Raw genomic sequence first — 18,844 nt, forward strand, 5'->3', positions numbered from 1 at the left:
AGATTTAAAATTTCTTAGGGGATTTTGATTTCCGATTTTTTTTCAGCGTTAACATGCCAGGTTTGTTGATTATGATTTTGATTATGATTATGATGATGGCATATGGCAACAAAAATCTACTTTTCTTTAACCCAAAATATTATTTTTTACATTAAAATAATTTACTAAACTAAACTAAACAGCTCCTGAAATGCCGTAAGTTGCAGGATTTTCTCTTACTTAAACAACTGAAAACTGTACTATTGGAGTTTCTGTACACCCATCATTACCTAACAAAAGCAGTGTATATGCAATAGATATGTACAACAAAACTAATGTCAGCTACATTCACAGTTACATCATTTTCCAGTATGTTTCTAACTTCACCAGGCACACAATTCTTCTGTATTTACTCGTTTCTATAATTTTCCTTTTATTTGATCCTTGATCCTTTGCTCATACCGAGGCTGCTAGCTTCTGGCTGACTCTGAGCGCTGGATAGCTTTAGCCACTTTTCCTTTGTTAGCGTCTTTAAAATGTCCATTCTAGATCAGGTTGATTTAAGTCTTTTTAGGTTTGTTGTTACAAATGTTTTACTGGTGGTCTCTTCATAGTTTACTTGCTCACAAGTATTTGTTAGTGTAGGTGTGCATGTTGTACATGCAAGAAAGAGACTGGCTCATAACTGGACATACATGAGCCACCTGTCCTGGCTGAGAATGCAGAACACTGAATGATTGTGGTTCCTGATTGGTGTCTAATAATAATAATACTGGAAATGTTAGGTTAATAGCTGTTCTGGAGAGAATGCAATATAAGTTTAATAGGGCCTAAAAAATGTGCAGTGGGCTACTCGTTCCTCATTGGCCATCTACCAGTTATCTGTCCTTGCCTTTGGATAAATTGGGTGCTTATTGTTTAAGCTGTCCAGCATACAGTGGTTTTTTTGGCTGTGTGTGCTAAAGTATACACTTTCAGTGCACCACCCCACAGCTATTGATTGTGCATTCAGTTTGATTTCCTCTTTGGTTTACTAATTAAACAGCCTGGCCCTCAACAGAAGAGCTTTAGCTTCTCTAATGCACTAGTTACTATGGCCACTCTATCAGTAATCAGTGCAGATCTTAAAAGACACCGATATAATAATAAATGCATTGCAGAGAAGCATGCATTAGTATAGACGTTACTTGACACAAAAGGATTTCTGTTTAATGCTGGAGCTATAGGCTACACTCACTTGAAAATTCAGTCATATTCTTTCATTCAGTTCTGACAGAAATTTCCAGATTATGTTCCTTTTCGGGGTTTTTTTCTTTTTAGCCAAAAGCTATCTACAAACACTGAAGACTGCACATTTTCCTTTTCTCTTTGCTGATGTATCTTCCTTTGTTTTATAACTGGGAGGTACAAGAAAGACACGCTTTTTGCATAATCCCCTTAGCTTTAAATCAGTAGTGCCTTACTTGTTTTTGAAAATAGGTTTGTTTGATATATTGAAAAAGCGAGACCAGAATATATAAAAGTGCTGGCTTTGATTAGTTTGGAGTTTTTAGAGATGATAGAAAACTGCCTTCCCCGTTTTAAGTACATCTAAAAAATTCTGAAAATGCATACTTCTGCCAAGGCTGCACAAATCTCAAAATTTGTTACTTTAATAGTAGAAAATGTGACTGAAACATGCACACATGTTTATGGTTATATGAAGTCATCCTGATTTATTATTGGTTTTAGTTTGGCTTTAGATTAAAAAAAATGAAATCAAGCTCATGACAGTTGAATTATGATATTTTCAGTTTATGTTGTTCTTGCACCTCCTATAGGCAAAATACCATTAAATATTAATTTCATCTATATAGCACACATTCACAACAGCAAGGTTGAGATGTTGCAATATTATACAAAGCTACCCAACAATTCTGTGCGAGTTCGTTGAAGAATGTTGCAAAACAAAATAATAACACTTGTCAGACTGGTGGGATCAATAATGGGAGATCGGAATCAGTTAAACATCAAAAAGTATACTAGTAATGCTGCAAGCCTTTGCTCAGGCTTGGCTTCACTTTCTGATGTAAAAAACGTTAGAAAATTAAAGCTAAAAAGGTAATCATATTTATGATATCATAATGACAATAAAAAACTATGTCGATATGAGAGTCAAGAGTCAATCAATTACATGCAAAGAGTAATGCCATTTTGGTTCAAATTTAGTAATTAGAGTTTAAAAGGGGGAGGGTGTGAATAAGGGGTCTTTGCTTGTCTTTAGGTCACAACAGCATTAAATTTCACTAATCATGGTATGAAGTACAGAATAACTGAGAAGGGGGTATAACTTAAGAGGGAAATGGAATTTAAAAATACAAAGTGCTAGAACAACTCTAAAAAGTATGTCTATCACTATAGCAGGAATTAAATTCTGGATCAGTCTAACAGAAGAAATTAAAGAAAGTAACAACATAAACCAGTTTAAAATGAAATATAAAAAACATATTTTTAACAAATATAAGAATGAAGAAAACAGGGTTAACCCAGGGCGGTAATGTTGTTCGTAATAGTGTTTTAGTTTGTTTGTCTCATAATTTGTGAATCTGCAAACGTTACCACTTTATTTGTTTTGTTTATTTGTTTGTTTGTTTGTTTTGTTTTGTCCTTGCTTTACTTTTGCTTCATATGTTGTTTGTTTAATTGAAGGCTAAAAGAAAATTATATCAATGAGAGGTAAGATTTGAGGAGGTAGGGACTAATAAGTGTTTACTTACAAACAAAAGAATGGAATGACATTTTGTAATGATTGTGAAGCCACATGCTTAAAATAAAATTGAACTGAACTGAACTTGAAAAATACCGCAAAGGAAAAAGTAACTGAAGAAAATTGCCATTAAAAAATGAAGTTTTAAATCACTGTAGTGCGTGTGTGTGTGTGTGTGTGTGTGTGTGTGTGTATGAAATACTATTCGGTTGAGTGATAATTAATGGAACTGCGTGTCAATTCCATTAATTAGCTTTTTGATTTACTTCCTCACTCATCCCACTGTTTGTCATTTTCCTCTTTATCATTACAAGGTACTTAATTTTGTTTACTTAAATATCATTCATTTAAAAACTGCCGGCATGAGGAATCATGAAATTGAGTCTGATTGTGGTGTGAGTCTGTTAAAGCATGTGAATGTTTTTCATAAAAACATAAATAAGATATAAATAGAATATCAACATCCAGCATCAGCATAAACATGTGCTCTGTGAATGGGGTCAGCCTACTGGCTGACGCTACACATAGCTGTTACATGATGCTTTGCTTGAAGTCAAATGAAACTCAGAGTTTTGTTTGCTAAATAAAATAACTTTGTTTACCAAATGTTTATCATATCTAGTTCATTGTTCAAGCAAGAGGAGCCAAATATAAAAGCACGTAGACTGAAGAAAATGTTCAATTTTAATGAAAAATATAAATATATATAAAAAATTTGGAGGAATTACCTGAAAAGAGACATGCAGGGTGCATGCATACAAATTGGGAGATACACACAGGGAATCATAAAAGAGAAAAGAGAAAAACACAAAGAGGGTGAAAAAAAAAACCAGGCTCATGGCCATCACATTTCTGCCATCTTCCTAGTTGTTTAATATTCATGGTTCTGTTTTAATTAGCTTTATTATTATAATTTAGAAACCCACAATATTTGTTTGAGTCTATAATAATAACCAAGAAATCTGCCTCTGTGTTCATGTTTTTTGATTCAAGCTCAAAGAGTACACAGTGTTGTCATTCAAGTCATGTAGACTCATTACTAATTGTGATGTTAACCACAGTTGGAAGTAGAAATAACCAATCTCAGCTCACACCATGAAAACAGTGTGACTTTAATACATATATAAATTATTATTAGCTTGAGAATTTCCCAGTTTAAACAACTTTATTGTCACTTATGGCTAATTAATAATAATATTGTACAATTAAATATACATTGATTCGTTTTTAATTATGTCTTCTAACTAACTGATGAATTCTCATAAATGTAAAATTATTTCACTAGTGAGGAATGACTGCTGGTCTGTGGAAGCCATGATGTTGCCCTGCGATCTTGAATACAGTGGGGAAGATAGACATTGTTGTTCCACCTAATCGTGATTCATGTAAGTAGCTAGAGAAGATGGTACAAATTTCAATTTGTGTATGGACTTCAGATTTAGGATACGAAGGATCCTACCTATATTTTTTTAATCTTGGAAGGGGGTCCAAAAATACAAAAAAAGACAGCAAGTGAGGGAACTGACTGGAGTTAGTAAATAAAATCTTATCCTCTTCTTTTTTCCTCACTTAAAGCCTCATTTCCTGAACTGAATTCAGGGCTGTAATACTCAAAAACTTTTATAAACAGACTTATTTATTCCCAATATTATGACAATTACTTATTTTTGAGCAAATTAGACATTCGATCCTCACATCTGCCAGACTGCTGACAACAAGCTAGCTAAACAAACAACTGGTTATAAGCTCACATTATTCCAGCTAATGTTAGGCTCAGATATCCTAAAAATCTTATAAATAGTATGATCACATTCTCACATTGTATGAGAAAGTGTCAGAGTCCAACAATGTTAGTGCAACTTCAAAGAAAGTTTTACTAATGTCGGCTAACAGAGGCTAACAGCAGCTAACAGGGGAAAGAACAGCAGCACTTACCTATAGAAAAGTTCAAGATATCCTTAACAAATCACCTCAGTGTCACTGTTAGTGGACAAAAGTGAGATTCACTGACTCACTGACTCGTATTGGACTACTTCCACAAAGTTTTACAGCCTCGAGAGCAAATTGGCATAGACTCATATTGACAGCTGAGGTAAACTGCAGACTGACAGCCTCACTGCAGATGAACAACAGCCAGAGTTATCTGTCCTACAGCAGCTGCCGTAGCAAGGATTATGCACCTGAATTGAGGGTAAAAAAACTCTCATTTGACGGGTCTGCAAACCACTGACATCTAGTGGAGAGATTTTCCCGTAATGTACTTTTAAGAGTGATAACTTGTTGTGAGCTAATTCTTTTTTGTCAAAAACATAATAAAACACACAAGGTTACAAAAAAATGAATGAATAAAGAAAGAAAGAAAAGTTAACAGCTTAGAAGTCCAACTCCCTTCCTGAAAGAAAATACAGTACAATGCACCTAGACATATTAAGATACAACAGGGACTCATTACTCTATCCATTTTGCTTCAGCTGTTTCCTCTACTCGCTTCAAGGTGAAATATTGGATTTGCTCTCGAAAATCTGTTTAGCCACAAGCTTTCCTCATTATTTATCATTTCTGAGGGCAGGGTAATTGATTGTGGCACTGACATAAAACCACAGGCAAACAGATAAGTAATTACACACTTCTTTTATGGAAATACTTCTCCCTTTGATTGCTAAACCAAACAAAAGTATTCATAATCATGTCTATAAATGTTCAACTATATAGAGACTTGGGGAATATATGATATCTGGTTAGGATTGTTCTCAGATGAGAACAGGGAAATCTACACCCTCCAAGAGGAAAGGTAGAAAATTGAAAAATAATCTCTGCTATTTTAAAAGTTTTTGTGTGGAAGGGAGATAAGGGACATAAGTGGTGCTAGAATAAAAGAAGAATTCTGTACTACTATATGCACTCACACTGAATTAAAATGAAACAGAACATATGGAGACTGTTTCTGCATTGCCCCGAGTGATACCTGGAAAACTATTTCACACAAGCTGCTCCTTTTAATGGGACTGTGTAGTCATAGCCTGATTTTGCATATCTTTGAATGCACATGCAGTTTGCTTGCATTGTACACACAGAGACAAAAAAGACAAAGAGCAAATAGCAAATTTAATCCTGTGGGATCTGTCCCTTGAAATAAGGTCAGTGACTATACTTTTGCGTGTCCATATTTCTTTTTCAGCAACAGTGATGACAATGTACTCGAGTAAGGTTTCATCAGAAACACAGAGATGAATTGTGCTCTTCTTGCCCTGGCTTTGCTGGCACTGTGCACCTGCATCAGCAATGTTTCATCACCTTAGTGCTCAGCACAGTTGCATCTCGGGCTGAATAAAGTGTCCTTGTCAACACCAGTCTCTTTGCTGTGATGGCAGTATGGTGGCATTTACTAAATCCTCCTTTCCTCCGCTGCCATGCACCTTTCATCACAAAAGAGGGATGGTGATTATAGGTTAGTACTAATTTGTAACGTGACAGGCTATAAGCATGCCTCATCACAAAAAAGCATATTTTGACTTTGACAGTTTTTGCTGATACTTTAAGGTGGACATAATTATTGCGATGTCACATATCATGTACTGGAGCCCCCTCGAACAAAAGATGGTTGTCAGTCACAAGGTAGGGCAGCCAAGATGAAGCTTACCCTGCACGTTGTATTCAGAAAGACAACTGAGACCATAAACTCATCATGAAATCTTTATCTTTATCGCCAAGGGCGATCGTGGCTCAAAAGTTGGCAGTTTGTCTTGTAATCAGAAGGTTGCCGGTTCCAGCCCCGGCTCCAACAGTCTCAGCCGTTGTGTCCTTGGGCAAGACACTTCACCCGTTGCCTATTGGTGCACCCCAGGGCAGCTGTGGCTACAACGTAGCTTGCTATCACCAGCGTGTGAATGGGTGGATGATTGAACGTAGTGTAAAGCGCTTTGGGGTCCTTAGGGACTAAGTAAAGCATTATACAAATACAGGCCATTTACCATTTGAGGTTATAGATCAAGTGGGCAGAGGGGTAATTTTCCTGTAGACAACCATACAACTTAACTTCTTTGCAACCAGAGCAGTCTCCCCCTGGTGGGCATTTCTTAGACTACAGGCTTAAGTCACTTTGATGTTGGCTTTTGGCTGACAGTAAGCTTATTGTAAAAAATTATAGTGGGGGAAAAAAGACAGTATAGTGATCAAATTAATTAAAAATAATGCTTTTTAAATGTGCCAATGAGGAAATTAGGTTAGCAATAAAGTTCTTCCTTGACCTTATCACTGCTTTAAAGGTACATCTAGTTATATTTAATGTGACACAGCATAGCTTGGCATAGTTTAACTTTCCTCATCCAGCTGATACAAACATGCTCCCTGTCACATCCATCAAGTTCAGTGTCAGATAGATTTTGCCACATTTTGGCGCAGAGACCAGGTCTGGCTCCTGCAGTCTGGTTTCTGTCACAAGGTATGATACCTCCCCCCTGCACACCTGTCCACATTAAGCTTAAACAGTCAGGTTATTGGCAGATATTTTTCACTCCTATGACTAATGACACAGGCAATGCTGTCAGTTCAGGGCAGAGGTTGTGGTTACCTCATGAAGGAGATGATATATTGAAAGGGAGCCAGGTTTGTATAGGGGAGCAGTGGAAGTGTTCCTTTGTGGAGCAGGAAAGCTATGGAAAGTATTTTCCTTCGGGAGTGCTTTCGACAGCTTCAGTGAATGCAGTATGGCCAGCATTCAAGTCTGGTGATGCTAAACTTGTATTCTTAACCTGCTTAGTTGGTAGAAACTCATAGTTGTGAAAATGTGTGAAAATTTGCAAAAAATAAAATAATTATCCGAGCAAAATGCTTTAAAGAGAAGTTAAAGAAGGAATATAAGTCCCCTACAGACATGCACTCTTCTGATGATTAATTTTCTATTAATCATCAAAAATTTCCTGCTTGATGTGGATGAATGTGCTTTTCTGGAAAAGGTTACACCACCTTAGCAACCCAGTATCGTGGGAAACCGTGTAATAGACACGCTGGTCTACCGGGTCCATTTCACGCTTTGCATCTCCAAAACGTGAAATGGACAGGCTTGCAGAAGTTGCATTACTATATGCCAAATTTGCATTACCAGCAGGGGGAGATAATATATTTAAAGCCGCAAAGTCGGTAGTGAGCAAAAAAAACTCATATTAAGTACATTCCAGTGTCCTTAATTGTCAGAATCGATTAAGGTATATACATATACATTTACATGTATATACATGTAAATGTGTTAATAATTTCTGTTTAAACACTTTAAACACCGTGATTATTTTCATGCTGAAATAAAATATCTCCCTCTTCAGATTACTGTAACTTACTACAAATTCTGCATTTCTGAGGAAGCTGAGTAATCTTGTCCCAGTCATGTCTGATACGGGATTTAAGCTGTTCAACAGTTCTGGGTTGTTCTTTGTTGATGACAGAGATGCTGGCCTTTGAACTGAATGCTGATAACAACCTGGATCCTTTTACTTTGTAGTCTGGAGGAAAGTGTCCATGTTTTCCAAAAACAATTTTCACTTTTGGTTTTGTCTGGCCACCAAACCGTTTTACGCATCTCCCCAGTTCATTTTAAATGAGCCAAAAGAAGACAGCAGTGTTTCTGGATCATGTTCACATGTGGCCTCTTCTTTGCATGAAAGAGCTTTAACCTGCCTTTGTGGACAGCACAGTGAACTGTGTTCACAGACAGTAATTTCTGGAAGTGTTTCAGAGCCCAGGAAGTGATTTCCATGACAAAATGTACTTGTTTTTAATCCAGTGCTGTCCAAGGGCTCATGGACATCTAGTACTGATATCTGGCCTTCTCGTAGGGCAGATGTGTCTCCAGATTCTCTGAATCATTTGATGCTATTATGTCCTGTTAATGGTGAGATATTCAAAGTCCAGCTCAGTGAACCTTGGCTGATCTTTACTTCTGAGAAACTTTGCCTCTCTCAAACTCAATCATGCTACCGACCTGTTTCCAATTAACCTAATTGGCTGATAAATCTTGCTTCAGCTGTTTCATTTTTGTACAACTTACTTTTACAAGCCTTTTATTCTGCCCTCAGCTTTTTTAAATGTGTCACTATCATCAAATTTAAAATGGCCAAGATTTTTATGGAAATACAAACATTTCTGAGTTTAAACATTTGATATATTTTCTATGTTACATTGTGTTTAAAATATGTGTTTATGAGCTTTGTAATTCATTGCATTCTGTTTTTCTTTACATTTTACAGTGACCCTGTGCACAGTGACCCTGTCACCTTTAGTATACCAGAAGGATGCATGATGAATGCATTAACAGCTAACTGGGCATGTCTCTCCTGCCATTGTTTTTGAAAATTCCCCCAAACCTAAGTTTCTCAAATTACAGCCCACAGTGGCCCTTTCTATTGACGTTATAACAATAAGAGAATTCACTTTCATGCATCCACAGTTCATGTCAAACTGTGACAGACGCGTTTGTATTAAATTTCATCTCTTTTGTCATTTGACATGTAACACTGAAAAATATGGCCGCTTTTAGGAAATGTTAACAGCCCAGTCAATAATGGTTAAACAGTTCTTTTTTTAATTATACTGCTGATAGAAGCAGTCAATTCCTCTGAAAAGACACATTTTCTAATTGAAAATCAAAATCTAACTTAAAGTTAGATGTACATTTTTGGCTTCATAAACTGGCACACCTTGCCCTAAATACTAATCTCACGGGAAGAAAGCATTTGCTATTAGACACCCAAATTTGCTTCTGTGAGAAAAAAAAAATCATAAGTATTGATATTTTTTTAACAGGAGCTGTAGTTAGTTTTTAGCTTCCAGCTGTTAACAGAAGTCTTTTTCGAGAGTGAGACAGCTGGGTGCATTCACACATTGTGGCACAAGAGCTGTAACACCATTAATTACTTCCTTAGTAATAAGAAGAATTTTTTTCTCAGAAACTGCATGGATTGGGATTTAAAAGTAACTGACAATGTGAACATCACTTCAGACAGGTGAGCTGGCATGCAAACCTCCAGTTTATAAGCTACAGTATCATAATTATAGTTTGATCTGTCAGTATGTGTCACACGATTCAGTGTCAGATTTTACGCATTGCGCAGAATATGATGCAAGTGTTGTAGCTCGTTCCTTCACTGTGGTCGGTGTGTCTGAATTAAGCTGTGAAGGACATTGAAGTAAGCATGAACCTCTGAATGACAGAATGTCCTCACTTTGCCAGCAATGATAGGGCTCTCAAAAGCCCTTTTGAGATATATCATCGTACCATAAGTTATGCAACATAATATATATTTCAGCTAATATTTAGAGTGGCTGAACAAGTCATTAGGCATGAGAGAAAGTGATTAATCAGTTGCAGCTCTGTTTTCTATGGCAGCATCTGAGCTGAAAACAATTTCTGTGACAGAAAAAAAAGCTTGTGCTACAAAATTAAAGGATGTATAAAGGATGCACTTCACAGATGCTATCAGGTCAACAACAACAAAAAGACTGAGTAAATATGCAAGATGTGTAATAACAATATTGTTTAAGCACAATCATCTGCATAATAAACTAGTCATTATTCATCTTACACCTGCTCTGATTTTTTTGCTCATCTGCTCTAAATCTGACTTGAGACAGATTTAGTTTAGCACATCATGAGCAAATCAGTCAATGCTTTACACTTTTCAAACTTTTAATTTGAAGTCATAAATTGCCTTACTTGTAAAACATATTAACCGCATGATCTTTAGTAGAAAGCTTGGACACAAAGGTACATCGGGACTTACATGCACATAAACAGCAGTATGTGCATGCAGTGGGTTTTTTTTTGTCCCTAGAAGGATCTTCATCATCAAATGATAGGGGAAGCTAAGTGAGTCTTACCCTGAGGAAATCTGTTGATAATCAGTTTTCCATCCAAATCCAATCCTCTTTGGGTCTCTAAGAGTTGAGTCCTAAGTAATAAGAAATGCATACTTTCCCTGTTCTAATCAAATTCTGCTTAGCACCACGGGGAATCTAGCAAATCAAAGAAAGAGGGGGGCAACAGGAAGACACTTTTTTATTTGTTTATCAACCCACACTTACCAGTAACAGACAAACAAATGCTCCAGCAAGTTCTGCTAGTTCAGAGTTGGAATCTGCTTCTGCCGATATAACTGTTTTAAGGACACTTACTGTACCTTTCAACCTGCTGATCACTATGCTGATTAAAGCTGCAACAGATAACGTTTTCTTTCCTATACCAATACAGGCTCTGTACATTGAACCAGAGTTGTGATCCATAACCTCTGTTTTCTCAGTTACAACTCCAAAGACCTGTCCTCAGATCAATAAGACACCAGGTGCGAAGGTGGGAGAGAGAATCTCCTCTCCAAAGCCCAGATGAATGGCGTATCACACACAGGATGCAAAGATATCATTGACCGTAACTGTTAATATGCTCCTTGTGAAATATATTCTGCTCTCAGTGACTCGGTGGTGAGTTAATTAACTTATTAGGAACAGAGGGTAGCAGCGAATCCTGCACTGAGAGGTTCCTGCAGGAATTAAGTTTAACATCCCTTAGTTAGACCTTGTAACTCTCTGCACTAAGCCTCTCACCTCTCGGCTCCGTGGGCCTACCATCCAATTAAATCCAGAAAGCTGTTTCTACAGCTGAGAAAAAGGGAACGGGGCAACAGTCCTGCTCAGCATGCTGTTGAAATGTTTGACATTTTCACATTGTCCTCATACACCCTATAACAATTACTATTAGATACACAAACACTAAGTAATGGTGGGTGAGGTGGGGGGTGTTAGAATGTATCTTTGCATGTGTTTGTTAGTGAAAGATTCGTTTTGTGCACGCTTGCTGTTGTGCCTCCATGCATATATATTACTTTGTTTATATGCTTCATTATTCTGTGTGGATTTTCTAATCAGTTCACCCTCAGTCCAGCCAGAGCTTGTCTCTCTCTGGGTCAGTAATGAGAGTTGTTGCAGGCACACTTATCAGATGCCCTTTTTAATAGTCAGCGTTTTATTAACAAGTCAGAAATAAATAACAGTAAACAGCAATGTTTCAGTTTGTTAGTAAGTTTTGTTATTGCCTCCTTGTGTGCTGGTAATGACGAGACAAGAAGATTCTTGATACAATATTGGCCAGGCTGACCTAAATACACTTTTGTTAGACTTGAACAAATTCTGCATCAGAGCCAGTGAAGACTACAGGAGGTAGACTCAAGGGTCACTGAGCGTTTTCATACTAGGAAACGTCACTTGAAGGCAACAGAAACATCTCAAGTATTTAGAAGTGTGTTTGCCATGATTTAGAGATCCTTTGGATATCACTTTCCCACCTCCACTCACACACATTTATTCTCACATAAAGGTAGGTAATCCTGCTTCTATGTGATTATACAAGATCTCCTCTTTTTAGCAATTTCTCCATGATACCTGGGGACATTCAGCTGATCCGTAAGAATGATGACATCTACACGTTTAACTTGGCTAAAAGGGCTTAGGGAGATGATGTTGTAGATTTGGTGCACCATCTTCCTCCATATAGAAAACCCCACTGCGACATGGAGAATAGAACTAATGACTGATGAGCCCTTTGACACAGAAATGCTTGACATGCTCCTCGGGGTCCAGACTAAAGACTTCCCTAACAAGCTCTCGCGCGCTCACCCAGGGCTGTATTAAATCCAAACTGTGGCACCTTTCCTAATTACTGAGAACATACCCAGAGCCAAGAGCTTCTTGCTAACCTGGGCTGAACTTCCCTCTGCAGCGTAGTGTCCCTTGAGTATAGGATGATATATGAAATGCAGAATTCAAATTAGGCTGACGGAGAGCAATTACTGGGGAAAGAAGATCGCTTCCTCTTTGGGGAAGAAGTATCAAAATCGTGATACTGATTACACGAATGTTTTATCCACTTCCTTGCATTTATACAAGCTCTGTCCACTTCTTGTTCTCTCTCTCTTTTTATTATGCCCCTTTTTTCTTTATTTCTCACTGAACCAAAGGTCTTAAGTAATTTTGTTTCTCTCCATCTGTCTTCCTGTAGATGTCTCCTATCGCACATTTTATCCCCCTGCATCCTTCTCTTTAGTCTTTTCCTTATCTTTCCTTCTTTGCCCGCATGTGCTATACGTGCAGAAAGAATAGATGGTTGTTTCCACCACATTGCCATCAGTGGAGCCTTGTTTATGATGCCCACAGTGTAGAGATCCTTATTAAAAGCCCATTAACAGTCAAACAGCAAGATCGCAAAGTGACAACAGCGCTTTGAGAGTTTTTGACAGCAAACCGGAGCACGACGTCTGAGACACACGTTGTTTACGACACAAAACAGTCATTTAAAGACGATTTCAAACGTTTGCATCCCTCAGTTCAATTTAATACATGGCATTTGTCCTGCACTTGTGCGCTTAAAACATCCCCACAGACACGATCGTGCAGCCTGAAGGCAGCACAATATTTACGACTTGTTTTGTCCTTAATGACACTGATTGCATTTCTAGTATCTACAATAATAATCAGCCAGTGCAACCCATCCACTTGTCTGTCATTCAGTTGGCGTCCTCGCTCACTCATTAATGTATGGTACGACAACTAACAAGGTAAGTTAATAGATAGGTGTTGATTATTGTGATGGTGAGAGCTGTTGATTGCACTGCTGATGTGCTGGGTTAATTATTCTGAGCAAATGTCGCGCATCTCTTCTGAATCAGGATGACTTAATTGAAAGCTCTCCAGCCTGTCTCTGTAAGTGGCTGTCCAATCTGTTATTCTCTGTCCTCCCATTTCATCTTTCTATCTGTCATGATCAGCTCCTGTAATCAACTGCTCAAGCCTTCTCTTCCCTCTTAAAGCTTTTTCCATTTTTGTACGTCTCGTATCATTAGCTTATCAACATCTTTCGCCTCACATTATAGCAGAATGTGTTTGCTGAAAACTTCCATTGTAATGCACTTGGAAAATCAATTATGACTCTGTAGAACAACACCGAAACATTTCCCCTCCCATCTTCAACTCGATGCTTCCTTCCTCTTCTCCTCCCGCTCTTGCTATCATCCTGTTTGTGTGTAAGCACGTCAGAGCCATCAACTGGGCTTCGTATCTTATGTTCGCCCCAGGAGATCTTTTTGGGTTGTGCACTAAATTCAATCTCAGTTCCCCAATCAAAGGTAGTAAAAAAAAAAAAAACAGCAACAAAAAAAAACCTTCCATTGCTACAGCCTCCAAAGCGGCTTCGGCCCTGCTTGGTCAGATAAATCTTAGTAGCTCATCCTTCTCCTATTTTCTTTTCATCCCGGACCCCCTCAGTGGCCTACATTAAAGCCTGGAGATGGCCAGGAGAGATTTAGCAGTTGTAAACTCCCAGTGTAATGTAGCCTGAACCACTAGAAAGCCACCCCGCTAACCTCTCCCCCACCCCCGCCCCTCAGGCCCTCTTTAGCCAAGCTTGGCTCAGCTCTTGTTTCATGTCTCAGTATATTCACAGATCAACTAAGTCACATAAGTAAACGATCGGAACGCAACTCCGTCTGCCTTTCAGTCACTTAGACTAACAAATAGTGAGGGTGCTATGCTGTCTGACATCTGCTGAGGAGTGTTTATCCTCTCCCCTTTAGAGAGTGCAAAGATAAATAAGATGATTCAAGTATATTTTAATATCGGTTTGTCGGGTTAATGCTTTCAATATTTGAACAGAGAAGAAGAGCTTTCCCCCCGGTCTGTGACAAATACTGGAAAAGACAGCACTGCTCTGAACACCTACATCTCTTGAACTCAGGACATCTCTCTTAACACCCGGACCGTTTATCAGTGCGCCTGCTACATTAACCTTGATTCATCTAAATGAAAGCCCTGGTTAGCTGAAAGCTAGATTAAGCGTGCTTTTTTCTTTCTGTGATGAACCCCTGATATTCTACTTCTGTTATTCTTCAGTGGCTGTGAGTTTTGGTTTATCTGATGTGATCTGAAACGACAAAATCATTAATTTGGTGGGCCTGCTTATTTTTCCCCTGTGTCGCGATGTGATTCTATGTATCCCCATTTCTAGGATTGATAATGTGCGATGCACCACTTGGAAACAACACAAGTTCTGTAGCACACACCTCTAAAATAAATGGTCTTCTTCCTGCTCCTGGCTGTCTGATAGACACAGAGTGAGATTGGTTCTGCTGAATAAGAGATGAATCTCTCTGAGTGTCACCAAGCTGCCACGACCTCTGAAATATCATTATCTACAGGGTAGGCAGGTTAACTTCTCTAATATACCCTGAATACAAGAGAGGGGTGCCACAAGTGAACATGAACCTGCTTTATTACTGTTATATCTCAGAAAAGCATGGTTTTGTTTTTTTTTACTGCAGCTGTGGTATATCTGAGGACATCCTCCTAACATAACTAATGATGTAATCTTTTTTCCATGTGTGTGCTGACCAGTGATTGCACTGTCTTAGTTTGTGATGACACTAGAAATAAATGAGGGGACTCGATCTTAGATTAGTGGATTAAGCGTGAAGGGTTTACAGCAGTCATTTCAAGTGCTTGAGCTTACCATGTCTTGAGCAGACGCTACAGTATTTACTGCTATTTCCCATTTGCCAGCATTCACATAAATAAAAGCTCTTGTCAATATTTTCCCAGGGATGCCAGCTTGCTTTACATTTCTCCATTAAACTAATGAGTATGATAGAAGAGTCCTTGTTTGCTACATTTGTTAAATAACTTAAAATTGTAACTACTATTAGTGTTAAATTGAGGTAAATATTGTGATGTACTAATATGATGGTAATCGTGCCATGCTGTTATCTAGAAACAGATCATTTATCCATCCATTTGGAATCATATATTAATTTATTCATATTTCACTCAAGGTCTGAAACAGACTAAATCAATAATTCAGTTGGAGTGAATGGAGCTGGCTGCTAGTATCCCTCTGGTGGCTTACTGTTGGTAGGAGAAACAGAGGAACATATCAGAGATTCAAGGATTATTGTTTTGTTTGTTCATGGTACTTTGCAGCCAAGCCAAATCTAAACGATATCAGATTAATGATGTTGAGTCAGAGGCTCAGCGGAAAGATTTTTATTCCTCTCAGTTCTCGCACAGATGCTTGGTCAAGACAGGTAGCATACTGGGTAATGCTTTACGGCAACTGTGTCAGAGTACAAGTAAAATCTGAAAATGGGGACGTTTAATAAAGCATTTCTTTAAAACACAAAGATGATGGGAAGCCCGAGAAGCCTCGAGAAAAATAAGTACATCATCACCAGTGGGTTTCAGCTTTTCCACATCCAGTCACTCTGCTGTTATTATAACGAAATGCTACGGCCATAAAGCAGAGAAACACGTCAGCGTGGCTCCTTGGCTTAATCATCCTCAGTGTGTGGTGTTACGGACAATCGGTAATGTCTTTGTCAGTAAGAGTGCAGTAAAACTGATGATGATTCTGGCTCAGAAGAAATTAACAGTCACACTCACAACGGGATCCGTTCTTGAAGACTTCCAGCTCAAACCTTTCTTGACCCTGTTACAGAAACTCCAACAATTAGGCCCCTCCCACCCTTCAGAAATTTTAACAAATCCCATTGGATACAAAGCCGTCCAGTGGGATTGGACGCTTTGGCAGCCCAGTTATGCTTGACACCCTCACTTAAGATCAGTTTTTCAGCTGGCACGGTTGAAATCTTTCAATTCTCCACTGCTGTTCTTACTGTTTGCCATTTAACGTGTCATTGTGAGAGAGTGTGCGTTTACTAAAATATTACAATCTAAAGATAAGATGTATGTTTTTTGTTCATTTAGTTTGTAATGCATTTCACAAATGCATTTTTATTAATGTTGTGAGGATACCTTTGTGTAAATGTGGAGCTATAAAAAGGTGACGATTCTTTCAGTAAAATCATGTTTTACTAATAAAAATATTTTTTTATAAGTTTGCAGTGACATGACGTGAAGGCTTTTACTTCTTTTTAACTGAAATGTTTTCTACCCAAAGACAGGACATGTGACACTAATCATCGAAGTGTAAACGTTTTTTCTCTTTGGGCTTAATAAACTGACAGAGTTCTCTTTCTTGTATTTTTATGAACAGCAGCCGTCACAGTGACCCAGAAAGGTTTCCACTGTCCTGATACAGAGAGGGACTGCAACCCCTGCCTTGATGCAGCCAAAGCATGCAACTTAAATGGGAGCTGCAAGAGGCAACGTGCTTCTTACATCAACATATGCAGCAAAGCAGACTTCAAACCGGGAGAAACTTGCAGCAGGAAGCGCTGCCATAAGGCCCTGAGGGCTTTCTTAGACCGAGTGCCCAGTGAGTTCACCCACCGGCTGCTCTTCTGCCCCTGCCAGACTACAGGCTGCGCTGAGCGACGCAGGCAAACAATTGTGCCCGACTGCTCCTATAAAGATAAGGACAAACCCAACTGTCTGGAGCTACGGAAGGTCTGTCACCAGGACCCTCTGTGCAGGTGATGGAAACAGACAGGGTTGGGGTGGCGGGTTTGGGTATATATAATGGCCAGAAGAACATTTTTCTGTGCGGTATGTGGCTAGTGTTAGAAGTGCTGTGAAAAAGTATTTGCCCATTCCTGATCTTTTTTTCTTTTGTCACACTTAGATGTTTCAGATTATTAAACAAATTTTAATATTAGTCAAAGATAACCAGAGGAAATACAAAATTTTGTTTTTAAATAATGATTTTATTCATTAAAAAAAGCTTTCCAATCCTTCTGAGTCCTGTGTAAAAAAGTAATTACTTGTCTGAATCAAGAAATCATTTAAATAGAGCCTGTCTGACAAAGTGAAGCAGGCTAAAAGATCTCAGAAAGAAACACATCATGCCACGTTCTAAAGAAAGTGAGTCACTGACATCTATCAGTCTTGAAAGGGTTACAAAGTAATTTCTAAGCCTTTGGGACTGCAGTGAACCACAGTGAGAGTCATTATTCACAAATGGAGAAAACTGTGAAGCTTCCCAGCAGTGGACGGCCTTCCAAAATTTCTCCAAGACGACGATCGAAGATCAGTGACTCATCCAGAACCCAGACCAACATGTAAAGAACTGCGGGCCTAACTCGCCTCAGTTAAGGTCAGAGTTCATGATTCAAAAGTAAGATAGAGACTGGGCAAAAATGGCATCCATGGGAAAGTTTAAGGAGAAAACCACGGCTGACCAAAAACAACACAAAGCTCGTCTCACATATGCCAAAAATATTCTGATGAAAACATTCGGTGGACTGATGACACAAAAGATGAAGGGTTTTGGAAGGTCTGAGTCACATTACATCTGGTGTAAAACTAACAGCATTTCATAACAAATCATCATAGCAATAGTCAAACATGGTGGTGGTAGTGTGATGGTCGGAGGCTGCTTTGCTTCTCCATCACCAGGAAGATTTGTTCTCATTGAAGGAACCATGAACTCTGCTCTCTACCAGAAAATCCAGGATGTCTGGCCATCATGTTGTGCCCTGAAGCTCAAGCTCACTTAAGTTAGCGCAGCAAAGATACAAAACACAACAGCATGTCCACCTCTGAATAGCTTGGTTTAGGAGTGGCCTAGTCGACTGAGATTCTTTGGCATGAACTCAAACACATCGTTCATGCTTGAAAACCCTTCAGAAGAGAGCCAGTTATCGCAAATGCTTGATTGTAGTTCTTGGTACCAAGGGTGGCACAAACAGTTATATGGTTTAAGGGGCAAATAGTTTGTCACACAGGCCCAAGTAGGATTGGATAGCTTCTTTCCTTTAAAAAATTACATCATCATCATTTGAAAACTGCATTTCATATTTACTCAGTTTATCAAATATTAAGGTTTGTTTAATGATCTGAAACAATAAGAAATCAAGTAGCTCTGTGTATGGATGAGGATACATGCTTCTGTGTTAGCAAACCGGCTTTGGTTATTTGACTGAAAGATCTGGCTCATCTGGTTCATAATAATAGTAAATTGATTGACAAGTAAAAATGAAGCACTGAATTAGTGCATTGTTTTCGTTGGCTTTTTCTGTCTTCCAATGTCATATCTTAAAGGTTTTTTTTGTTCTGCCCTACGTTTGCCAGTAACAGTAATTAGACTTTAAGGGAAGCTGTGGCTATTAGATGCAGGATGAAGATGTGAGGCAA

The 18,844-nt window shown here is 38.5% G+C and overlaps 1 protein-coding gene across 4 annotated transcripts in view; it reads left to right on the plus strand.

The window, feature by feature from the left end:
• The window catches only part of LOC146696801 (GDNF family receptor alpha-2-like), a 75,883-nt gene that overhangs the window by 23,675 nt on the left and 33,364 nt on the right, over positions 1-18,844 (plus strand). For 3 of the 4 annotated variants that reach the window (XM_085475106.1, XM_085475108.1, XM_085475109.1), the window contains exon 4: positions 16,806-17,184. In XM_085475106.1, coding sequence (XP_085331232.1) covers positions 16,806-17,184 — 379 coding nt within the window. The remainder of the gene's footprint in view (positions 1-16,805; positions 17,185-18,844) is intronic. The other variant, XM_085475107.1, reaches the window with a different exon arrangement.

Source organism: Copadichromis virginalis, linkage group LG12 (genome assembly GCF_057382275.1).
Source record: "Copadichromis virginalis isolate Kocher_CV1m ecotype Utaka linkage group LG12, C_Virginalis_male_GT1.1, whole genome shotgun sequence".
Lineage (NCBI taxonomy): Eukaryota > Metazoa > Chordata > Actinopteri > Cichliformes > Cichlidae > Copadichromis > Copadichromis virginalis.